The 26,802-nt window shown below is 39.0% G+C and overlaps 1 protein-coding gene across 1 annotated transcript; it reads left to right on the top strand.

Moving 5' to 3' along the window:
* On the top strand, nt 1–25,262 carry LOC129267218 (protoporphyrinogen oxidase-like). The gene is made up of 9 exons (XM_064103575.1): nt 1–261; nt 9,969–10,103; nt 15,967–16,215; nt 16,873–17,020; nt 18,112–18,317; nt 18,599–18,671; nt 19,898–20,130; nt 20,509–20,701; nt 21,332–25,262. The coding sequence occupies exons 1-9, from the start codon at nt 136–138 to the stop codon at nt 21,457–21,459; spliced, it is 1,491 nt and encodes a 496-aa protein (XP_063959645.1). The 5' UTR covers nt 1–135; the 3' UTR covers nt 21,460–25,262.
* The last annotated feature ends 1,540 nt before the right edge of the window (nt 25,263–26,802 follow it).

Raw genomic sequence — 26,802 nt, forward strand, 5'->3', positions numbered from 1 at the left:
GTAAACAAACGTAGACGTAGACTCTTCACTAGTCGCTTTGTGGCTATTTTTCCGGAAAATGCCTTCGCCAGGGTGTAAAACGGAAACGCGCGGGCCGCGCTCGACAAGAGGCTACGTAGACCTTTGACGGAGAACATGGCGACCAAGCAAGCGGGAACGGTAGTGTTGGGCGGCGGAATTTCAGGACTTGCAGCTGCATTTTATTCCAGAGTCTCTCAAATTGGAGAAAACAAATTAGTTCATCCTCATGGCCAAGAGAAGGTGAATAAATTTTACGTTATGATTTTAAATCTTATCGCCGACTAAAGTTGGGTTAAGCGGTGTGGATTAGGCCTACGGACAGACACTCGACTCTCCCCGGACCCGCCGGGGTGCCGGGCCGGCGCGCTCCGGGAATCGGAAAGCGAAGGCGTAGCGGCTGGCCGACCAGGTACATGTAACCATGGACCTACACAGTACTGGGGCCCGTTTCTCAACACCGTCATAAGTGTAACTTCTTGACTAAATCGGAGATAGTGAGCTACTCGTCCGCTAACCGTTTCACGAAGCCCTCTTTGCCAAGATCGGGGACAACAACCTAGGCCTAACTAAAAATTAAAAATGAGTAGGCCCCTAGTAAATTCAATTAGGCCTAGGGCCTAAGCCTAAATTAAATTCAATTCATTTAGGATTTTAGGCCTATTTCACTCGATAAAAATAACATATATAGGCCTAGACAGCTGGCAGCCGTCTGTTTTGAGGAGTTTTTAAACATTTTTTTTTAAAAGTTCTCCTCATACACAGACGAGACGGCTTGCTAGCGTGCAGCCACCATTAGGGGACTTGCAATGCAAAATCCCCCCGTCGGGGCTCTTCAATTTTTGTCTTTAATCAATAAAAATTTTGAAAATTAATGCGACCAAAATGCAAATTGATATTCCCTCTTGGCATTAATTGCCAAGAAACGGAGAAAAATCGAGTTAAAAGGAACAAAAACAGTGACTTACCTCGGCTGTCGCGCAAATTCACTTCCCCGTTTTATCCGATCTTAAGTACATAAACATATGGCCACTGAGTCCCCTGTACAGATCGCGCTAGAACTTCGGTCTCTGTATTTGGTGAGTGAAGCCAACGGAGTTCAGCTGAACAACCAACATAACAGAGACCGAAGCTTTTGGTCTAATATAGGCCTAGATCTATACCTACAGGTAAAGAAGAAATACATAATGACAAGAACAAAACAAAGTAACAAAAATTATGATATAGTAAATAGTGTACAAAACAGGCATCGAGTATGGACTGGCATTAAAGATCTGTTGGATCTTAGAAGTTCCAGCCCAGTAAAGAAAGAAAAAGAAGGGATACAGAACATACAAAGACAAAAGCATACAAGGGAAAAACAAACATTAATAAAGTTATGGTGTTAGGGGATTAGTAGGGATTAGTAGTAATTAAGCACACAACATCACATGACCCATCGGCGGGAGGAACAAACACAAGACCAGTCAGCTGTACAAAACACATACCCGGCACACACACTACACACGCCACTCAACCACATCATTCCATACCCAACCCCCGGTCGTAGCGGACCTGTTATAAGAGTGCCTGGATAGAATACAAGAATAAGGTAAGGCTTTCTCCCCGTGTGAAGTTTATATGTGTATAGCGAGTGTATTATTATTTATGTTATCGGCCCACCTCTTTACTGGCGACGAGGATTAAAGCGATTTTTATTTTATTTTCGGCAAAACATTTTCTTTACTTCGCCACAGCCAACGCCGTTGCAGAATCTGCGTTGGCCGTGGCCGAATATAAAAAAGCCGCCGTCATCTTGAAAATTTTAGGCTTTTTATTAATTTGAGCTGTTTGACTCTGTTTCGTCCATAATATTAAATAAAACAAAAAGTAACATATTATTTTAGTTTGAGATTTCATTTTTTGGTGGAAAAAGTTTGATTTTTAGTTCCGTAAATATACTCTATTTTTTTTACCGATCGGCACTGCCGTGCTGGCCTTGAAGGAATTCAGCGGCTAGCTCGACAGGAGCTAATCGGATTTTTTTTGGACAAAACATTATACGTTGTACTATTTAGGGTAAATATCCACTCATTTTGTTGACCATATATTTAAATCTTCCCTCGTTAGGATATATTTTTTTGGCCACCGTGCCGAGTGTGATTGACTTTGATGAAATTTTGATTGGGTTTGACTGTGTTTACTGATGTGGTGTGAATGGATTGCTGAATATTATTGATGTTGTGAGTTGATTATTTTATTACAAGCCTGAATTTGCTTTTCTCCTTTGACCGCCGCGCTGCTGCTGCAGCTGCTGTTAGTATTTTTTTTTTGTAATTATATTTCTGGGTGTTTTTTGGAGAAAACACCAGAAATTTGCTGCTGCTGCTGCTGCTGCTGTTAATTGTTAGGAATTTATTATTTTTTGGTTACGTCTCAGGAGATAAGGAAATTCAGTCTTGTATTAATTATTTTATTGTTGTTGCTGCTGCTGTATTGAATATTTTGCTGCTGCTGCTGTGCTGTTGTATTGTTGCTGCTGCTGCCGTTGAGTGAATGCTGTGAGCTGTGCTGCTGATCTTTATATAAATCCACATTCAAATTGATAAATTAGAAATTGTACAATTAAATAAATTCTGTATATGTTTAAATAAATTGTACATAGATCTGTTCATTATTCCAATCGTACGTGTAAATATTAACTTTTGTTTAAAAAAAAAATATATATATATATATATAAATAAATAATAGGAATTTATTTATTAGAAATTTTTTCTATATATTTCATATCTTTCTTTTAACAAGTGAGCGTTCGATTGTTTGCATTTTTTGTTTTCTAAGAATTAAATCATACAGGAATTTTATTTTTTAGGCAAGGTAGCCTCTGGATTTTAATTTAATAACATCCTCAGGATATTTTGAGGTTAGTTCTGCTAATTTCTCTTTCATTTTTTTAAAGTTAATTTTGTCCCAGATTTATTTTAATTTTATCCGCAAGACAAAGTAGTCTGCAGGATAATTTTGGAATTTAATTTGTCCCAGATTTATTTTCAATTGACTATTGTGAGTCTTTTTTGTTACTGATTAATTTCTACATCAAGATGGCGAGCAACATTCCAAGAATCAAAATCAACTTTTGTTCGTCTGAGGAATTGATGAGTCTGCCCGGAGTGGGTATGGCCACCGCCAACCGCATTCTACACGCAAGGGAGGCGGCCGACATTACTCCGGATACATTCTTGTCAATACCTCACATACCGAAGGCGGAACTATTAGTTTACGCCTTTGACTATGAGCCAACAACAACGGCTCATAATGTGGACCGCAGAGAAGTGCGCTCCGAAGGAGTCGAGCCTTCTACGAGCGTTCCACTGATACCATCAAAGGAGCCCCCCGTGAGCCAGGCGTTTGAGGCTTGGCCACAGCACACCCGTGCACATAGCACTCGGGGTGCTGTAGGCCAGTCTTCTCAGACACAGGACGGGGAGGCCCCCTTATTTTTTACAGGGGGGAGGCCAGGTGGCGCTTGTACTCAGCAGCCTTCGGCCTCTCCAGAAGATAGGGCTAAGTCCCTCTGGGCTAACCAATTTGGATTTTTAGGATGGAACGATGGCCTGTTCCCACCACAGGGTCCCCATCCAGTTACACCACCACTAGCTACCCCACCAGGACCCCAGTTCCAATGTGGTCCTCGTGCACAGGTAGATTTGCATGGTCAGGCTCCCAGAGCTCAGGGTGGCCGACCAGCAATGTTAAACCAAACTACCCAGACACCTCCACATAGCTATCCACAGGCTGTTCCACACTTTACGCAAGCGCAGTACGAGGAAATGTATGGCGTGATGTTTAGGATGATGCAGATGATGCCATTCGGAGGAATTGGACAACCAGCTCCTCCATACTGCAACCCTGCTGCCGCCTACGGTGGATATTGCCCACCATGGGCTGGAGGCAGATATCCGCCACACTACCCTTACACTGTGGCCCCGCAAACCTCTCCCCAAGGACCATGTGACTTGCGACATGGGGGTAGCAACCCTGTGTATCAAGGCGCTGGACCTCAAAGAGATGGACATGGAGGCCCAGTATACAGTGAAAATAGAAACACCACAAGGCCATCAGTAAGTCCTGGATACTTGGGGCTGCCAACAAGAAATCAGCCGCCCCGCGTCACCAGACTTTCTTCGGCCTCAAGACCTGTGGTACCAGAGTATGACGACAGAAGGCCCCCTTCTAGACCAACCTCTTTGCCGAAGACCATTTCGTTCGACGGCAAGGGAAGTTGGGCGGCCTTCTATTCAAAGTTCCAACTTTACACCGAAAGACATTGCATGTCTGATGCAGACAAGAAATATCAGCTGTGTCTGGCGTTGGAGGCCGAAGCCAGTAAGTTCATGGCCCTCATCCAGGAGAGCAATCCAAATATCGCCTTCTCTGACTTGGTTACCAAGTTGGAGAAGCAGTTCGCTCTCCAGGAGGAGCCGGAAGTTACTCGGATGCAATTTCAATCGGCTTTTCAACGCTCGGATGAAGACATCATCAAGTGGGCAGATAGGCTTATGACCCTTGCAGGTCAGGCCTTCGTAGGCCTACCCGACAAGTTCGTCCAAGAACTTGTAGTGGCAAGGTTCTGCCAAGGTGCCCAAGACAAAGATGCAGGGCATCATGTCCTGACTTCTCGGCCTGGGACATTAGATGAAGCCATGACTAAGTACAAATGGTTTCAGTTTACCCAGAAGACCATGCAGAAGCATGGCCCTAGGCTGAGAAACGAAGTAAGGCAGCTCTCTGTAGGAGAAGATAAGAATGACCTCAGGGTACAAGAGTCGTCTCCTCCGGAAGCTGCCACCAAAGGAAATTCTAGCCTTGAGGCTAGAATCAGTGCTCTGGAGGCTCAGAATGCAATGTGGGCCTCCAAGATGGATTCGATGGTTGCTGCAATCACGGATCTGTCTCGGAGTACTAAAGAACTTTTGTCGGTGTCAAGAGGCCAGCCGAGTTACTCCTCCGGCCGTGCCCCTGTCACACCTGAAAGACCAAAATATACCTCCGGCCGAGCTCCGGGTACATCAGACAGGCCGAGGTATACCTCTAATAGAACGCCGGATCGGTCAGAAGGAGGCAGAAGACCATCTTCGGGCCTTCCAACAACCGATCGGCAGCGAAACTTCGCAGGCTGTTTCAACTGTGGGGAAGAAGGCCATTTCAGTAGGGCCTGCCCCAGAGGGAGATCGCCTGCTCAGAAAAGACAACTTAGGGCTGTCACCTTCGAGGAGGAGGGAAATGGACAGGGATCGGAGGAGATGGGGAATCCCCGATCCGATCACAGATCTCCACCCCCACCATCTCCATTCCATTAAAGGACAGCCTAATACCACAAGACCATGGTAACACACGGGCACCGGACTCACAAGCAAGTCCAGGGAGCCCGAAATTCTCTGAGGTATTAGATGTCCCTTGGAGGAATCCACCATGGCCACCAGACATTTCTGGTGAGGTTAAAGATCAACAGGTTGAAGTAGTCATTTGTAGAATTGTGTCTACTTCAACATTGAGTGTTGAGCTGACAGTTGGCAAAGAGCCCATTACATCTGTTTTGGACACTGCGGCAGCTGTCACCATCATATCAGATAGGCTATTCAATCGCCTCCAGCCTCGGCCACCCATCCTTAAGCGTGTACTCCTTAAGGGGGCTGGCCGAGACATGACAATGGATGGCATGGTTGTAGGGCCTATCAATATCAAGCTGGGTACCCAAATACTCAGCGAGAAGATTTATGTAGCTCCAATAGCAGATGAGATGTTGTTTGGCATCGACTTGTTGCGAAAACACAATGCCAATATTAGCATCCCAAATGCTATCTTAACTATGAATGGTGAAGACCTACCAATCATACAAAGAGAAGATCCATAAAACAAGGTGATATGATTTGGAAGGCTTATAACTCTTGATTGTAGGACCTGACGTAGAACCTTCAGAATGTGTCCCATTGTGGATACTTATGAATCAGGTCTCTACTCTTCATCTTCTGGATCCCTGGAGCCGCTCTATTGAGGGGCTGGCCCCAGGGGAACAGGAGTTGAGAAGGTTTCTACTTAAAAAGAAATTGATTGGTACACCTTGTCGATTGATTAGACAAAGATGTGCCATTAAGTCAAAGACAAAGGGTCCCAAATGAGGCTGTTGAATCTTTTCCTGTAATGTGCATGGAAACATCCTTCAACAAAGCCAATTCATTTGAGATCCGAATAGTTGACCCAGCTGAGGTGGCAGAGGAGCCGCCTTCTGACGATTTAGTCAAGATCATGCGGAACCAATTCCTCGAGCCCCCCTGCAGGTGGTTAACATACAAGAAAGAGCCGGCTGAAGAGACTCTGTTTCTCCTCCCGCCAGAGGGAAAGTTTTTGTGGACAAACAGGCAACTCTTCTACCATTACAGAGAAGGAGTCATCTTGATGGAGAAGGATGAGCGTGATGTCATGATGATTTCTGAATCACTACGACATTACATCATCCAGCTTAGTCATGATTCTCCTTCAGCATGGCATGCTGGGATCGGTAGCTCTCAGTAATATACCGATACGGCATGTCGGAAGACACTCATCTGCATATAGCCAGGTGTGCAACTTGTAAAACAAGAAAGCGACCCGTTCTGGGAGGCATCCTATGAAACGTTTTCATGAGAGCGCCCCCTTGGAATGTGTCCATCTTGAATTCAGTATCGATCCTGGTTATGGCAGATTAAAGCAAGGGAGCTCTATTGCCTCAAATAATGGGGCAATGCTACTCCCTCGCACCTGTCTCTGCCTTTTACCTTCATTGTAAGGCTATTTATTTTATATACAAAAGTTGTATTTTATATGTGTTTATTATGCTTTATATATGTAATACGGAAAATAGACGCCTATGATTTACAATTCTTATTGAGTTATGCTTTTTGTTGAAATTGGAAAATTAGATCAGATAAGTAATAATATATATATATGTATGTATGTATCGATTTAAATATTTGCTTACTTTTTTACTTAGATACATAAACAAGGCAGAGACAAGGTAAGAATATGTTTTATGATTGATATTGATGTACAATGTATATATTGATGTATTTATGTTATATCTATGTCATGAACAAATAAGAAAAAATAAGAAAAGAAAAAAAGATCACAAAGAAAAGAAAAAAAAGATCTCAAAAGAAAAGAAAAAGAAAAAAGATCACAGACAAAAAAAAATGAAGGAGAAAAGAAAAAGAAAACAAAAGAAGAAAAGAAAGAAAAAAGATCAAAGAATACGAAAAAAGGAAAGAAAAAGATATGATCAAGAAAAAAAAAGGAAAAACAAATGAACGTTGATGTATATTTTATGGTTTTATGTTTAGGGTTACCTTATGTTAAGTATGTCAAGTTATGCTAAGTTATATAGAAAATGGGCCACCCAATTTTTTTAGGGTGGGGGGAAGTATGGTGTTAGGGGATTAGTAGGGATTAGTAGTAATTAAGCACACAACATCACATGACCCATCGGCGGGAGGAACAAACACAAGACCAGTCAGCTGTACAAAACACATACCCGGCACACACACTACACACGCCACTCAACCACATCATTCCATACCCAACCCCCGGTCGTAGCGGACCTGTTATAAGAGTGCCTGGATAGAATACAAGAATAAGGTAAGGCTTTCTCCCGGTGTGAAGTTTATATGTGTATAGCGAGTGTATTATTATTTATGTTATCGGCCCACCTCTTTAAAGTTAAAATGAAGTGTTTGCCTTTCTAGGAAAATGATAGAAAAAGGTAAAGGACTAGCGTATGTGGAGGGTCACAGAAAATCGACAGGTGAAATTAGTGAGAATAAGTGTAGGAGAAGGGCAAACAGAAATTATAGTTATGTTACAATTACTTAGTTGTTATTGGATGCGAACGTTGTTTTACAGACGTTGAAATATTTATGACACCTCCGAACCTGTCATAACTTCTTTCTTAATGACGTAGTGGCATCACGTGGGTAGACTATGACATGCAAATGCAAAAGTGCCTCGAAATTTGAAAATTATAATCTTACATGATCAATCATAGAAGTTGAAATCACATTGCAAAACAGGTGTAATAGATCATTCAATAATAATTGTAATGCACAGAAACTATAAAAACTGTTGGTAAAACGCAACAAAACCATTCATTTTGAAATAGTAAAATAATTGAATCGATAAAGATTCTACCACGTCATGTCATCCATAACTGGACTCGTATTCGTTGTTTTCAGACCCTTATCAACATTTTGATAAATTCTTTCTCTAATTTATGCAAAGAATTTGTCAAATGGTGTGTTTCAGTATCTAAAGAGTGTAGAAATTGATGTTAAACTATATTTTGATGATGTTTGGAACCATAAACATATAATTATTATTATTTTACAAAGAAAACCATTGTGGTTTACTTCCGCAAACTTAAAATTTACTATCCCGGGGGTACCCATCTCAACGTATGTGATTATTCATAATTTCATTTTCTCAGCAATTGCATGCTCCACTCATCATGGTTTAAGTGTGCATGGCATGGTACATATTTTGCCTCTGCTATTATTTTGATTAGATGTATTTCCAAATTCATCACAATAATTGCAGTTTTATCATATTTTTGCTTTTTAAAAATTATGTTTTTGTGACTAAGGCTATGTCTCGTCTGCTCTTTCTACTGATAGTATCGATATCAAGGGACTCTAGTCAGGAAGCATTTTGTGAAATGGGTTTAGTAAGATTGGAACTAACTCCGTGGTTGGTGGATAAAGATATGACTAACTTGTCCAGGTGTTGAGAAACGGGCCCCTGGACATCCAACGAATCCCCTCCTTTGGGCCTAAGACCGTCGCCGCTAATCCTTTCATAAACAGAGCGCTGGCAGCTGACCCCCATCAAGCCGATCGCAAAACAAGTCGTCACTGCTACTACAGTAACCAGACTAAAACCATAGAATAAGATGGAGTGACCGGGAATTACAGGCCACCGCCTTCTTCCTGTATCAGATGATGATGATGTTAGACAGCTGGCAGCCGTCTGTTTCGAGGAGTTTTATAACATTTTAATCTTTTTTAAATTTCTCCTCGTACACACTAATCCAAGGAGGTCTTTAGTGCCCAAACCTTTTGAATGTGCATATTTTCTTGAGAACTTCAAATTGGTTGAACTTTAAAGCTCAATAGCAAAAAGTCAAGCACATGAACCCATGTTAAATTTTGCATTTGGAATTTAGGTGCTGAAGTAACTCTGCAAAATTTGGTGAAAATGACATGGATTTCATTTTAACTGTGGAACATCCTTTAACATTTTCAGTTGATAATGTTCCTTATTATTCTTATGAGTAAGTTGCCAAAAATTGTAGAAAAGTTTGTAAGAAATATATGATTTTCTTGGTCTTAACTCTTTGAAAAAAAAAACATTGTCCTCGGCCAGTCAATTTTAATGTTAGATTGAAAAAAAAAAAGGGTGCCCCATGTCTGTGCACCCGTTGACTTTACATACGATTGGAAATTTGTTAAGAAGCTAGCTTAGTTTACACAAAAAATTTCATAAAGACAATACATAAAGATTTACACAAATTTTCATTGTGAGTACATGAATATTTTCACATGGGGGGGGGGGGGGGCTCTCATATTGAATGGCATTAGAGTCTTCTGCTATGTGCTGCCCTTAATGCCCTCTTTCATACCTTGCCAGCAGTTCCCAAGGATATCCCCTGGGCAACTCCATAAAATACATACATCCAACCCCCTATATGTGGGACCTTCATGAAATTCTCTGTCTCTGAATTCTGTAATGCTCTCAAATGACCATGACTTGGTCAGTTTATGAAGTGAAGTAAACTTGAGAAAAATGGGGATCGGATGTACAAAAAGGTTGATCATTTTATGGAATTGCCCCCCTTTTAAATTGACCAACCTGAACCTGTTCTTAGAACCGTCTTTATCTTACAGATTGTCATTTTAGAAGGCAGTCCCAGAGTTGGTGGATGGGTTGACTCTTTCCAATCACCAGAGGGAGCTGTTCATGAAAGAGGAACGCGTAGCATCCGTCCTGTTGGAGTTGTTGGCAAGAACACTCTGGATTTGGTAGGTAGATCTCGACCTACATGATTTGGTCATGAAACACATGATACATCCTGGAAGGCTGAAGCCATCTTTCTAGAAATAATACATTTATGCTACATACAGCACTCAATTACAGAGAAGGGATACACTATAGCTATAAACTGACAATTTTAGAGGAACGTACTGATGAAAAATTGTTTCATATTGTCAAACATCTACCAAAATACATGGAATTGTTTTTATTTTCAAATGTGAGTGGTTGGTCTGGGAAATGACATTCTGTCCAGTCATATTTAAAAACTTGCTACACAAAAAAGATACTTTGAGCAATAGCAGAGCTGCCATCTAGAACGTTTTTGGCGTATTTAGTACGTTTTTGGCGTATTTAGTACGTTTTTGCAACCAAAATACGACAGTACGTTTTCTTTATAAAAAATACGATTTTGTTTAAAAAAAATAATGAAAAATAACACAAATATGGCTATTGGATCAATGTAATTTCAGGTACAATCATTTTGTTAAAACCAGGGAGAGGTATGCACATGTTTCAATGTTTTTTTTTTCATCTGCAAGAGCAGTGCGCATTTTAGCTTGCATGCAGCTTGAGCGTGCCGGCCATGCATTTTATTATGAAATACAGTTTTGGGGGGAAAATGCATTTTTTTTTTAATCACAAGAGTACAATTTTTCATTCCCAGAGGTTGGCAGATCTGCAACAGTTGCACCCACACTGAAATGCTTACATTGCCATGCGCCAATGTTTGTGTTTGGTTTGTTTGAAGCTACCATATGATTGTATAAATATTAGCCGGCATGTTCAGCCTAGGCCTTGTTGAATAAAGGTGTTCATTTTGCATCCCAATCTGATGTGGTAATTTCTCCCTCTTCATTGTCGTGGTGTCAGCGCTAGGTTCGTTCCCTGCCACATAGGAATTTTTAGGCCAAAACTGGGTCACGCATCGACAGTTTAGGACTATAGCTGTAGTGATTTTTGCAATTTGAACTGGCTGATTCATCGCTCCATCAGCGTTAGCGACACACAGGTAACGCTTTGATAGCCTCACGTATAGTACGATACGATGACGCAGTCAGCGGAAGCGCCCGCACAGTTGCGCAGGTTGAGTCGGTACGAGACTCCCGAATCCTTCCTAGAGTGGAAGCGTAGTTTAATGATGAATTTGTGTTCATATACTGATTTTTTGCCTTTTCTATCGGAGAGTATTTCATGGCAAAGGAAGTCGAAGGCAAATACCGTACGGGGTTTTGTTGACGATTCCTTTGACGTTGCTGGCGGTAAGACAGCCGCTCAGAAAGTTGTGGTTTTGGAACTCATGCTGGGGCAAATTTCAGCTTCTTGCCCGATTATCGCCAGAGGTTCTATTGTAAATAAGTCCACTTCACTTGCAGACATATGGGATCTTGTTTGCATACATTTTGGTTTTGACAGACAAATGCTAGCTAATGACAATTACCAATATCATGTCAGTCACACTCAAAGTCTTGATTGTTGTGAAGATGAGTTGAATGACAATGAATTGAGACATGCAGGACGTGAGAAAAATAATGTCAGTGAGTTGAGATGTGATGAAGGAAGTGATGAAAATAAACACGAAGACAACGTCAATGATAATGAGTTCAGATGTAATGATCGAATTAGAAGTGATCAGAATAAACATGAAGTCAATGTGTTCAGATGTGATGAAAGAAGTGTTGAAAATAAACTTGAAGACAATGTCAATGATAATGAGTTGAGATTCGTTGAAGGATGTGATGAAAATAAACACGAAGACAATGATATTGAGTTGAGATGTGATGAAGGAAGTGATGTAAATAAACATGAAGACAATGTCAATGATAATGAGTTGAGATGTGATGTAGGAAGTGATGAAAATAAACATGAAGACAATGTTAATGATGAGTTGAGATCTGATGAAGGAAGTGATGAAAATAAACGTAAAGACAATGCCAAGGAGTTTAGCTTTGTACATGCAGACGAAGGTGGTATCCCCAGTTGTGATGTTGATGACGTTGCTTTGCGAGAAGATGGAAGAAGTAGTCATGACGTGTTTCATTATGGTCGTAACATTGGAGTGACAGGTGATTGGAGTAGGCCTGTTCACACTAGCGATTCTTCGAGGTTTAGCGTTGAGTTAGATGGGTCTAGAGCTATATCGTCCGGAGATTTAGATTTAACCGACCTTGTAACACATTCTGTTAATCTTGATGGTTGCGCTGCTGAGTTGTCGGCAATGCATGTAGCTAATGATGATCATGGTTCTCACAATGATGTGGTATGTAATCCGGGTATTCCTACCGATGATGATTGTTTATCGGAGCCTGATCGTTTCCAAGGTCATGAACTCACTGTTGGACTGGGATGTGATCCCCCTTCACTTGATATGTTATCAGGCACTTGCACACTTGGTGCGAGTAAAGATCAGTTGAATTTCTGTGATGTTGTTGATAGCAATGTTCGCTATGTTGGTTCATCAGAGAGAGATGAAACGTGCAAAGACTTGTCAGTTATCCCTGGCAGTACTCCTGGTTTCCAGATTGTGCCAACTTCTACCTGCATTGACGGGGCTGATAGGCTCTTGCGCTCTGATACACTGTTCACTCATCACACGCCCGAACAGTGCATGCACCATTCACATACAGGCACTCGTTTTCGATTCACACATTCGAACGATAGGCTAGCCGTTCTCGATCTCGCTATCGGCCAAACTAACAATACCTCTGTTCAGTTCGCATGTTCGAATGATAGAATAGCCGTTCTCGATCTCGCTCTCGGCCAAACTAACAATACCTCCGTTCGGTTCGCATGTTCGAATGATAGAATAGCCGTTCTCGATCTCGCTATCGGCCAAACTAACAATACCCTCGTTCGGTTCGCATGTACGAATGATAGAATAGCCGGTCTCGCTATCAGCCAAGCGAGCAGTACCTCCGTTGACATGACAACACATCAACTGCGCCTGTATATGCTCGAGCCATCGTCTCACATTCAGTTATCTCCAGTTAACCCAACTAGAGCCATTGATCCAGGTGCTGATCGGAAGTTCACCATGGACTGCTTTGAGCAAAGTACCATCCCTGATCTACGTCGGGATCCACCACATTCTCTTCAGCTTGAGGATGCCCTGGTCCCCCAAGGACACCCCCCAGATGTCCATATTTACCAGCATGGTGTTGTTCACTCCAGCTCTTTTGTGGTTGATGCCATAGCCACCACTGTCCAGGATGAGGAATTCCAATGTCCTCTAGACCGATACCATGATGACTCCACCTACCAGCCTGTGAGGGATACCGCCTCTGATGTGATCCCCAGCCTGGGTACAGTTCTTATGAGTACCAACATCTCGGTTCCCATGGGTCGACCCCCCGACGTCCAACGTGTTCGCGATGTCTCCACTTCATGTACCAGTGGAACTGCCCGAGATTGTCATCACACCACCCTCAAGATGGGCCCTACTACAGGAATTTTGATGGCCTCACTACGACTCGCCTATGAACTTTCGCGACCTTGGGTCCCCATGTCCGCTGCTCTATATGATCCTCGAGGTAACCCCTCATCGCTACTTGGTCTGCTTCGGAACAACACCTGTTGTCCAGACATAGGTCCAGACATAGGCCCAGACATAGGTCGCTTTGCTAGCTATGCGCCGGATATTAGCCCACCTCCCCCGGCCCCTCCACACCCCCAGCCTGTCCCCTGCATCAGTGTTTTTAGTTAGCAGCAGCCGGTCACGTCGCATTCTACGCCGCAAGAATTGTTGGACTATTTTTACTGTTTTCACTTGACCGCTGTTACTCTTTCTTCGAACATTCGCAGTTATTGACTATATTGATGGTGATTTATTCCTTGTCGATTTGTAATCTTTGTCTTTGTATATTTATGACAGTGTTTTTGTTGGTTTCTTTATCATGTTTAATGTTAATGCCATAACCACATGATCTTTTAGTATTTTAGACATGTTTTAATCTTGTTCATTTTGATATCGTTTTTTATTTTTACCAGTTGGTGGTGCAGTGGGCCTCCAGTTGTACACATATAGTTTAATTTCTGTACAGTTACTTATGTTGGTTATTTTTGTCATACATTTTGTTATTTTTTTTTACAATAGCCAAGGGTACTCATGTAAGTTTTTATTGGACTTAACACTGACCAGTGAAGTTGTGTAAAAAAAAATTGTAAATATTCCTTGAGTGAGATATTTTTGTTTGTTATGATTGTGCTATTGTTATTTTGGGATACTGATGTAAGCCGTAAGCTTATTACATAATGGAATTTTATGCTATTGTTTTGTTTAATACTGATAGTTTAGATTTTAACTCTTGGTTTTTATTGTTGACAGGTTTATGTACATGAAGGCCTCATTTGTGATATTTCCAGTATATTTGATCGCACCTTTTCGCTCCATGGTGTAGCTGTTTTCATGTGCATAATTTGTGTTTATGCCTTTTAGATTTGGTTTTACTTGTTTTTTAGCTTGTATACGCCCTGTTACAGGTACCTGTTTTGTATTGTTCCTTACAATTATGATATACAGGTGGCACAACAGTGCATATCATAGTTAAGATGTGTTTAAGCTTGTTTACACGGTTTATCAGTGTAGGTCAAGTGGAAGAGAGAACTGTTTTTCACGACATGCCTGAATTTTACGGTTTTGAATTTTGGTTTATGGTTACTGTGTATAATTTGTTTTTATTAAGAAGGATAGTAATATGGATCATCATTTTTTTTAACTATTGGAAGGAATAACTTTTGATTCGGATTTATTGGTTGACTATTGTGTTTACCTGTAATGGCACGCTGTTATGGAAATGTGAGTAGATATTGGTCAATTTAGAAATACCTTATAGATGTATTTTTTAAAGCATATGTTTGGCCTTTGTGTAATTTTTTTTGGTGGTCATGCACGGTAAGAAGTTGATGGACGAAGAAGCATTTGTATATTGGTTGTTGTAGGTATTGTTTGTTCATTTAACGTTAATGAACAGTTTACATGCCTTTAAACTTGCATATTTATATTAGCTATTGCCTTTTGTAGTATACTAGTCTAACTAGAGTTATGCAGATACGTGTATTGTATTTTTTTACTTGATTGTGTAGGTTTGTTGTTTAACATGTTCATGCACATGCAGTGTTGTTACATACTAGTTTGTGCTTTTTATGCAGATTTCTAGTGAAATACTTGAACTATTTTAGATACTCGAATCATGTGATTTGTAGGGTTGTTTAGTCCAGAATGTAGTGCTTGTAATTCGGTGCAGCACAGTGTTTGGGTAATTCGCTTTCCATAGATGAAGATGGAAGAAAGAAGAATGTATTACGCCAATGTTTGTGTTTGGTTTGTTTGAAGCTACCATATGATTGTATAAATATTAGCCGGCATGTTCAGCCTAGGCCTTGTTGAATAAAGGTGTTCATTTTGCATCCCAATCTGATGTGGTAATTTCTCCCTCTTCATTGTCGATGCTCCTGGAAAACAATTCCCTGAAATTTTCAAGCAAGAATCCACATATAGGTTTTCTGGCATCTTCTGTTCATATGAATTTAAATTTGTCACATTATTATTCAATAAAAACATCTAATGAATATGCTGTAATTTTGCTGTTACACATGTAAGTATGTACATTGTTACTGAATTCCGTCTTTTGATTGGTTGAGAGCAAATTTGTCATGAAATTGATAATGAATGTAATGTGAAATGAGGTCAGTTCATCAGATGATTGTTGTGATATTTGTACTCAGTAGTACTACTGAATTCCGCCATTTACATGTAATTGGTTGTGAGCAAATTTGTCATTAACTTAATAATCATGTTTTGTGAAATGAGGTCAGTTCATCAGATGATTGGTGTGATATTTGTACTCCCAGTAGGTATCCGCCATCGGCTTGGAAGATGCTGTTATACCGGTCACACGCAGCCACCCTGCCACGCAAAACCGATTTATCTACACCCAAGATGGCCTCCATCGCCTCCCATCATCCCTCACCACCGTCCTCCAACGACAGGCCCCGTTTTCACAATCACTCTTATCCAGGTTGATCAGAGAACCATTCGCCGTCAAATGTAAAGAAGAGGATGAGACTATCCATGATTTCTTTTCGAGGAGACTCGGGAAAGAGGTAATTTCATGAATTAAAATTTCTTTGACTTAAAATCGCGTTGAAGTTCCCAGTTCATGCTGTTGATAATGCATTGTGGCCTTAGTCAGGACATGCTCTCATTGATATGGGTCAAGGAGATTGCGTGTTAAATATTATGTGAATGTTGGAACTTAAACATGACACTTCGTGAAAAAGCCCTCTGATGATTCTAATATCATTTTCATAAATGTATAATGCCATGAAAATTGTAGTAAAGAGGTTCTTGAATAAATAAGGTATTTTATGTAAATTACAAAGAGACAATCTGTTCATCTGGACTGGCATTTATTTCCCACCAGTTCAGACGAGCTGGAGAAGCGTCCCGGATTGGACGTGAAACTGTTCTCTATTTCAATAACAGTAAATTATCCAGATGAATAGATTTATTTTTTCTTTGTAATTTGTATTTCTTCTTGAATGAATCAAAACGTACATCAGTTTAAGGTATTTTGTATCTTCATATGTATATTTTTATTATACATATTGTTTTAATCTAAACTATGAAAAAGCAGAAGAGAGTGGAAAAGAAAATGGCAGGAATTTCATTTGAGGATCACATTAAATGTTCAAGTAATTTGTTTACCGTAATTGAACATGCCTTTTTCATATTTCTATTTCATATGAAATGAATTTCAGGTAGCTAAATATCTTGCAAATCCATTCTGTCGGGGCATCTTTGCTGGAGACTCGAAGGAGCTGAGCATGAGGGCATGCTTCCCTGCAATATTTAATGCTGAGAGGAAATATGGTTCAATTATCATAGGAGGCCTAAGAGATAAACCAGGTGAGAGGGAATCCAACCTTGGTAAAGGAACAGAATGATGTAAGTTTGGAACAAATCAGGCAAGAAATAAGAAAGATATGGCATTTTAAGTATTCATGTAACTGAATGTTATTTTTAAGACTTCTATAAACTTTTTCCTTGCCTGATTTGAAGAGTTGGGGGTAATTGTGGAATTATCATCATAACTTTGAATGTTTATGGATCTAGTTCCTGAAACTTGGACAGAAGAGCAATCAAGTATCCTTTAAAATGCTGTGCAAATTTCAGGTCACATGACCAAGGTCAAAGGTCATTTACGGTCAACGAACTGTGGTAATGTTGGGGGTATTTGTGGAATTGTCATCATAACTTTAAAAGTTTATCGATGTAGTTCTGAAACTTGGACATAAGAGCAAATACGTATCCCTGAATCCTCTGCGTGTTTAAGGTCACATGACCAAGGTCAAAAGTCATTTAAGGTCAATGAGCTTTTGCTGTGTTAGGGGTATTGGCGTTATAACTTAGAAAGTTTATGGATCTAGTTCACTTCATGAAACATAGACAAAGGGTAATCAAGTATGAATTATTGCTTTGCACACGTCTTAGGTCACATGATCATGGTCAATGTCATTTTCGGTCAATGGATATAGTATTTTATTATCATAAGCATGTTTTCTTTTGCAAACGATTATTCATTAGCTGTTTTCAAAGTCAGCACTGCTACTTTATCAAATCGTGTAATGCAGGCGGGCGAGACTGCCAGAGGCGTTCCACTTGTTTAGTCTCTTCTCGTCTTTGACAGGGCAACTATCCATTGGCACTCAATTTTTGTATTGCTTCGATCAGAAATAAAAACCAACCAAAAACCATGCAAATGAATAATGTCAGATGAATTAAGATGCCTTTTCTAGTCCCTTCACATCTTTGACGGGGCAACTATTCATTGGCACTTAGTGATTTGTTGTTTTGCTTTGTTCAGAAATCTTTTAAAGGACGATGATATACAATTAGCATTTGTAACATTACATATTTATCATTTTGAAATGGTTTTATGTAGAATAAATTTAATATTGTGATTGGGAGAGATTTTCAATATTTCCCGTCAAATACAGAAAAATTCCCTGACATTGGGAGGAGCAGTATAGCCCAGAAAGCCAAAGAAGAGAAGTGGGCCACCTGGACAATGACCAATGGACTTGAAACATTACCAAACAGGCTTTCTGATTGGCTAATTGAGAATGGGGTCGAAGTTCAAAGGTCAAATCCATGTAGGAGGATCGAGTTCATTCAGCAGACTGATGCACGTGATACACAGAAGGTAAAAGTTTTCTTTTTTTGTACCAAATTACATGTATATGGGGCGATTCGATTAACTACATGTACTGTCAGTTTTGAGAAATTCCCCCCCCCCCCAAAAAAAAAATAACATACCAGTCACAATTCTATTCATTACTACCAGTGCTCATTTCCTCTGAAAATGTTATATCTAGGGTTTAGTATCTGCTGGGAACCCACCCCTTCCTTCATTGGTTCCATTTATTGAACATTATTCTGTTTCTTACATTGTGTTTTATTATCTTTCCATCATATCTGTTACAGAGTGTCAGGCTTTTGACCGAGAACGGTGACGTCTGGGAGGCGGATCATGTCGTTTGTGCCACTTCTGCTCAAGGTATGAAGAAATTTTGAGTAATTCCACAAAATGATCAACCCTTCTACATGCAGATCCACTGTCATCTTTTCTCCATTTACCCCCCCCCCCCCATGAACTTCTAGGGCGGTAGAGATGTTGTGCCTCAGTGGATTATTTTCTGGACTTTGAACCACAAGGTCCAGGGTTCAAATCCCACTACAGCACTGATTTTCTTTTGCATGGTATTTTATCCGCATTTGCCACCCAGGTATAGTAAATCTGTTGGAAGGTGAGAGTAGCTGTGCTAAAATGCAGGTGTAATAGCAAGCATTGCTTAGAAACATTGTATTAAGTGCATCATAGTTTGGCATACAGATATTTTCTCCATTTTTTTGTAGTCATTCATCATGAATTGCTATTTTCATGATTGTGGTGGTATATATATGTGCAGAGATCCTGAAGAGTTCAGATACAGCGGTAATGGTTTGTGATGAAATTGTTAACATATGGTGCAATACTAGTATACTGAGCATGAGAAACTATCCAACCTTCTCGTCAGATCACCAGTAGTTGATGAAGATTAACCAAGCTAACCTGAATTCACAAAGGTGGTTTCATTTAAAACCACGGTTTTAGAAACCATGGTTTTGAAAAAAACCATGGTTTCTAAAACCTGCGTTTCACAAACGATGGTTTCTAAAACCCACGGTTTCTACAGTGGTCTCGAATGAAACCATGGTTTCAACAGTGGTCTCAAATGAAACCATGGTTTAAACTGGGTTTTACCTGAAAACCAGGGATTTCCCCTCTTTTAACAAGTACTGAGCATGCTCAGTTCATTGATAACTTATATTCAAAAGCAAGCACTGGCAATATGGGCTGATTCTTCACTTACTATAACTTTTTTCGTTGAAATAAAAAAAAGTAATTTTATGCGCTTTTCTATCACGCGATTTGGTTTCACTCAGTCATTCAAAGACTCTTTCCACCTGATCTTGAGATATGGTCCAACCTGTAGGTCAGAGCTGTCATATCACCAGTGGTTGATGAGGACTAACCAAGGCCCAAGCTCTCCTCTTCTTTGTTTCAAACAAGCACTACTACTTTGTTCTTTGTTTCAAACAAGCACTACTACTTTCACCTCAGCTTGAGACTCTCTTCAGCCTCCAGCTGCTTCTGATTCATCACATCCCTTAGATCTGTCAGATCACCAACAGTTGAAGAAGACTAACCAAGCTATCTCATTTTGTTCTGTTTCCAAACAGTCACTCAGAGACTACTTCCACCTGAACATGAGAAACTATCCAACCTTCTTCGTCAGATCACCAGCTGTACCGTAGCCGTGGTCAATCTAGAGTACGACAATGTGCAGCTCCCTGTGACTGGGTTTGGTTATCTAGTCCCTTCATCCGTGCAGTCCAGAGTACTTGGTGTGATCTTTGATTCATGTGCTTTTCCTGAGCTAGACAGGAGGAAAGACCCCACAACAAGAATGACTGTAAGTATACCAGGGTCCCGAGCATTTCATGAAAGAACTTGTTGAAAGTTTAATCCGAAAAGTTCCTTTATATCTGACAGTTACCATAGTAGCAGTGTGTCTTGGCCAATCAAAATCAAGGAAAGATGTCAGATCTAACAGCATGTCAGACAGAAATATTGGTGAAACACTCCCCAGGATTGGCTTTCATGAAAGTTGTCAGCACTAAAAATAGGAATTCTCCTACAGCTGCCATAGTAACAGTCAGAGGCCAGTGCTTTTGATTAAGATTATATTGTAGCTCTTTAAATTGGTATTGGAATCATATCATATGATTGACAATTTGGTTTTTCTTTTTTGAATTGATATCTTTTTTTCTTTCTTTCTTTTGACCTGCAGTGCATGATGGGAGGTGCATGGTTCAATGACCTCTTTGGTGACCCCTACAATGTTGACCCCAGCGACCTCTTATCAAGTGCCTTGACCACTGTCCATGACCATCTGGGGATCGGTCAGAAGCCGACCTTCTCAAAGGTCAATATCCACCATGATTGTATACCACAATACAGACTTGGACACACGCAACTTGTTGGTAGGTTTATTGAATTTCATGAGAAAGGTTCTTGGTAGTATGAATGTAGTACTATGGGGCAATTCTACAGAATAATCAATATTTATGTACAGCGTACCCCGTTTTTGCTCCATTCTTATTTAAATTCATGAAGTGCTGAAGTTAAAAGTATTACGACTTTTAAAGTATTTTGTATGTTATATACATGTATGTAGCATATTATAAATAAGGTCTTGCTGATACACTTATACTCAGGCGCGGATCCCGAGTCAGAATTTTGCAGGGTGCAAATCTTTCCGAACAATTTGACAAACAAAAAAAAGGATCGTTATTCTAAACTGGAGGACTTTTCTTTTCTCGAACACCTTGACAAGCAAAGCAAAAACTTTTTTTTTTAAATAAGAAAGGGTCATCGTTCACAAATGAACAAATTTTGCGGGATTATCCACAGGGAAAGCATTTTATGGGGTGCACCTTTATATTTTCACATTTTACGGGGTGTGCCTGAATCCGATGACAAGGGTAATAATAAATCTGTAAGCGCTTAGATACTTGGAATGTCTACTTTAAGCACATTATATAAAAGAGATTATTAATCAAGGTGAATTTAGATTGTTTTGTTTTCCTTCATATACTTCTTTCTCCCTGCAGAAGATGCTCTTTCATACATAAAAGATCATCATCTTCCACTCAGTATCATTGGATCTTCTTACAAAGGAGTCAGTGTCAATGATTGTATCTTCCAAGCTCGACAAGCAATACATTCACTTCAAAAGTGATAAAGTATAAAATACTATGGCCCGTATTCTGAAGTCAGGTTTAATAGGCCATGGTCTTACTCTGTGCCAAAATTATGGGGAGCCAACATTTCAAAAATTCTGTTTATATTGTATATTTCTTATGTTTACTATTTTGTTTCCTTTTGCTTTCATAATGAATGAAAATACTTCAGTTATCATTTCCAGACAATTATGAACAATTTGAGTGCCAAATGAGTTAATAAATTGTTGGATATGTACTGTTATGATTTGTGGCCCAATTGGCTCTCCATAGTTAAACCACAACTTTAAACAAGGTCTTAATTTGAACCTGAGTTCAGAAAATGGGCCTATCTGTTTGTACTGTCATAGAATCTTCCTCTGTAACAGTGAAAATATATTAGAGTAGGCTGAGATTATATTGTACCTAAAAAAATCATCAAGTTACCTTTACTGCTGTGCCAAATATTGGGTCTTTTTCATTTCATTTTATATCATATCCATATCCAACAAAGAAACATGATTCAAATGACATAGTACGCATTGTAAAACAATGTGAAACATTAAGATCCATTCATTTGATTGAAAACATTTTGTGTAAACCCAAATAGGTTTTATATTTCAACACCGTGATTTAGTAAGCACACATTGATATTATTGACGAAAATTTCCAAGATTATGTTTATTATTATTATTCATTATTATTATTTATTCGGCATAATCAAATACATAAACAACATATACAAACAATAGGAATAGGAGAGTCACATGGATGCCGGGAAAGGAAAAAGATTAACCAAATAACTATAACCTGGTTGACTTAATGGACAAATTTAATTGTTACACAGAAGTTGGTTAATAATTGTGGAAACATACTAAGTTACTCTCCTCACAACATTTTCCTGAAAAAAGTTTTGGCAGTTTGATTTAGGGGGATCTGTGTGCATGTATGGAAATAACCAATGTTGAGGGAACTGTTATTTGCCTTTTTTTTCCAAAGTTTCTTGATTTTTCATGTGTGAGAAGAAATGATCACTGAGATGAAAATCTTTATATTTTTGTTGGATTTCCTGGATTATATCACTTCAACTCTATTAGCTAAAATTGGACATTCAGTGAATTCTGTCTCTTTACCCCCCCCCCCCCCCCCTCCTAGCTCATCTTATTTCACCTAGAAGTGTTTTTTTTTTCAAAGATTTAACAGGGTTCCCAGCCCATGAGGGAAAATTTTACTTTTTTCCAGTCAGGGAAAAATCAGGGAATTTGATTAAAAAATACCTAAAATCAGGGAAAAATGCCTCAAATTAGGGAAAATTAAGGGAATTTTGATCACCCAAAAAATTGAAAGCATGGTAGTCAGTCAGACTGTTATATTTTGTTGCATATCAAAACAACATCCATTGAATGACTGGTTATGGTGGCAGTAATTAGTTTCACTTGTTTTTATACTGAAAATCCATGTAATTTACTGCAACAACTTAGAAACATGCAAAACTAGGAATGGGTTTAAATAATTATCGGAATTTTTAAACTTCATCAGGGAAAAATCAGGGAATTTGTTTTCTTGAAATGCTGGGAACCCTGTTTAAGTGTGACTAAAAGTGCACTAAAGTTCCCAGTTCATGTGATGCTCAAGGGACATGCTCTACAATGTGTATTAGATACCATGTGCACATTTTTGTCATCCAAACTATTTATGAAAATCTCCTTCCTGGCAGAATTCGATAGAGATAATAAGTGTGTTTAGGGGTAACAGACAGGCAATGATTTCAAATATATCTTTCTAAGTACAGTTTAGAATACTTTAGAAAAGTTTTGTAATCTGGGTTGTGTCTATACATAGACAGACTTCACATTCACAATTACCTAATAGAAACCGATTCTATCACCACTCACTAAATATTTGTTTTAATTTCCTTTTCTTAATTCTTAAGTAAATACATATATGCTGCATTATTGTAGAAACTGTTAACTGTTAAAAACTGTTAGGCAAAATTAAGCAATTATACTTTTTCCTGTTATATTAAAAAGTTAAACTTGAGGATAAAATGATTGTTGTAATACCCCTTTATGCCTCTGTGTTTGAAGGTCTATGTCAGAGATGTTATGAATGTGTTTACATAATATAAATAATCAATAATGTAAACAATGTAAACAACATAATGATAATTTCTTTTAAAAAATGTAATCAATAAACACAGGAGACGGTCGTCTTGAGTGTTTGAGCTTCTAATTGATATATGTATACAACTATTGAAATTCATTGTTCTCCCAATAACTCGAGGGTTTTTTAGGGATCAGCTTAAAGATGGGCTCATGTAGTGATAATGCATGCAGAGAATCCATCTTTTTCTTTCTTTTTTTTTACTCACAGGCTTGTAGACTTTGTAGGCAGATATATATGTGAAGCCAGTATTTTTACATTATCAAAGTTTAATTATTTTAATGCTTTTCTTTATTTTTTTTATATTCTAGGATTATTATGAATATATACTGCCAGGTATAGTACTAAAATACCAGTCCTTACTCCTTGAGAGTATTGCAGTAGATAATTGATTATTGGAAATTGAAGCATATGTGTTTGATCATGTTGGTATGTAAATGTGAATTTAATTTATTAAGGAGATACTGCAAAGAGACATATATGAGAAACAGTATGTTTTATCAGTTAGCTATAAGCAATAGTGTTTTCATGTTCTTTTGCAATAAATTGTTTGTGCATCTTATTCAGGAATAAAATAGATTAAAATGTAATTATTGTATTACTATTTCATTCATTATGACTGATAGCATTATGACATCACATGCCAATTAATATTTTATCAGATGTATAACTGATCTCATCTGGGTATTTTAGATACATGTAACATCCAACAAAGTGGCGGATCCAGTAGTATATGATTATATGAAATTTCAAGAGCCTTTGAACTGCATGTTAAGAGGATTTTAACAAAATTGCAACCTCATTTAATGAAGTTGAAATTTTCCTCCTTGAAAATCTGATATGCAAAAACAGTGTCAAGTGTAAAATAAGCCTACATTTTCCCTCCCGAAAATCTGATTAGCAAAAGAGTAGGGTTATGGATTCCAAAATCGGTCAAAGTTTTCCTCCCTTAAAAGCAAAGATTGTCAAGCACTGGAAAAAGGTTAAGGTTCCAGGGGTGGGGCTGTGCAGCCACTTGGTCCCTTCTCTTGTATGTGTGGGTCCCTCATGGGCAGGGTCCCAGACTGCCTCCATCCTCAATCCACCACTGATTCAACTAGCCATTGATTCCACGAGCCAAATGTTCAAGAATGAGAGGAGGAGATTGATGCTGGGGGGGGGGGGGGGGGGGGGGGTTGGCACTTAGATTTGATTTGGACGGGGGTGTGTAGCTGAAGGTTCAAAACCCATACCCATATTTACAGGTCATTATGGCTAAAAAGGTACCTATTATCACCCAAAATTGGAGGAGAATATGGACCCATGTTTAAGGCCAGGATCTAACAATCAGGGCCGTGTTTCAGGATTTTCCAGCATAAAACAATACCACATGTTAGGGATTTCTTAAAAAAAAGCGACCCATTCCAGCGGCACATCCCCGTATGCCTTATTTCGTGAGTACCCCCCCCCCCGGGATTGATGATGGAAAAGAAACTGAATGTAAGAGATGATGAGAGGATAGAGTAAGATAAGAATGAGATGGAAAGACATGCAGGGAACATGAGGCATAGAATTAGAATAATATTACATTGTTTTTTTTAATTTCCACTTTGATGAAATGATATAAATGTATTGATTGGTACTGTATAATTGGAAAGTAAAACAAAGAGTCGACATACCGAAGCTTTTCAAGATGCACTCTATGTTCGTCGTCATTGTTATTTCCTAATAGATATGTGAGAGAAACTGTGAGTGAGAGTGAAAATAAAATGGTGGAGAGAAAGAAAGAGAGAGGGGGGGGGGGTGGAAAGAGGGTTTTGGGAGTGAGACAGGATGGGAGGGGGTTTAACAGTGCTAACAAAGAGGAAGATAGAGAGAGGGTAGTCTGCGGGCCGGCACAAGACCCTGATTGATATACTTTGATCATTAGCAAAGACTAGCACATACAAAACTTGAATTCGGGCCTTCAGTACCACAATGCATTATAGGCTGCGCATTCAGACCCTTATCTCGACTGAAGGGTTTGCACAGCAAGTGTGAAGAGAATGATGAGTGTATTCAGTCAATTTATGTGGGCATTGTACCAATTTAACATTGAGAACGTTTTAGTAAAATTCTGAAACGAGAGCGTTAACTAGATTTGACATGCACAAAGTGAATTCTGTGCACATCGTGTGTAGCAATTAAGGACGTTCCACAGTTATGTTTGTGCGCATTATGATCTGCGCATAGTTTACACTCTGCGCGCTGACGTCACAATGGATGAACAGGTGATTAATTACCTGCGGGTATTAGCTGATTTTTCTCATCTTCTGCACTTTAACTGCAGATCCGATGCGTTATTTCATGAAGCTAAAAAATTAAATTATTCCATGGACCATTCAAAAAAATATTCTCTACAATTTCAAAATACTTCACTCTGCAGTACTGCCAAGCATCACGAATATTACCCCGAGTTTGAATAAATGGTAGAGTGGTTTTTATTTTTTCTTCACATAGATACTAAGCATTCGGCGCATTTTTGGTGTTTTAAAAAGCACATTTGCTCTAATGAAAATGCTGATAGTTTAAAAACAAGCACATGAACCCCTATTTTTTTATGTCTGTACCTCTTAGGCATACCTTCCTCTACAACTCTGCAAATTTTGGTGAAAATGACATGGATTTTGAATAAAGTGCAGCATTTATTGTACGTTTGTAGTTTGTTACTGAAATTTTACATTTTTTAGATTGGGATTTTGCTATATTTTACGCCATTTTTAAGAACTGACACTGCTGTTAAACTTAAAATTGCAAACAAATAGCACTATAAATAGATTCTCCATTCTAACGATAAAATTATCAACTTTCTTGCGAAATTTGATGACTTTTTCATGTATTTTGACTGAGTAATAGAGGTTTAAACTCATTGTAGTAATCTTGGGCGGTCTAAAAATGCCAAATTCTTTTGAATGCGCAATTCTTAAGAACATCAATTTGGGTGAACTTTGAAGCTCTATAGCAAAAAATCAAGCACATGGACCTATGTTAATTTTTGCAAATTTCGAATATTAAGGTTCTAAAGTATCTATGTGCAAAGTTTGGTGAAAATGACATGGATTTCACTTTAACTGTGGAACGTCCTTAAATGTTGATGGTGAACGAATTGGCTTGACACAACTTGAGTAACAAAAATTTTGTTGTCCGTGAATTAGTTAAGTGCTGTTAAGATTCATCTTTCA

The sequence above is a fragment of the Lytechinus pictus genome, chromosome 8 (genome assembly GCF_037042905.1).
Source record: "Lytechinus pictus isolate F3 Inbred chromosome 8, Lp3.0, whole genome shotgun sequence".
NCBI classification, from domain to species: Eukaryota; Metazoa; Echinodermata; class Echinoidea; order Temnopleuroida; family Toxopneustidae; genus Lytechinus; species Lytechinus pictus.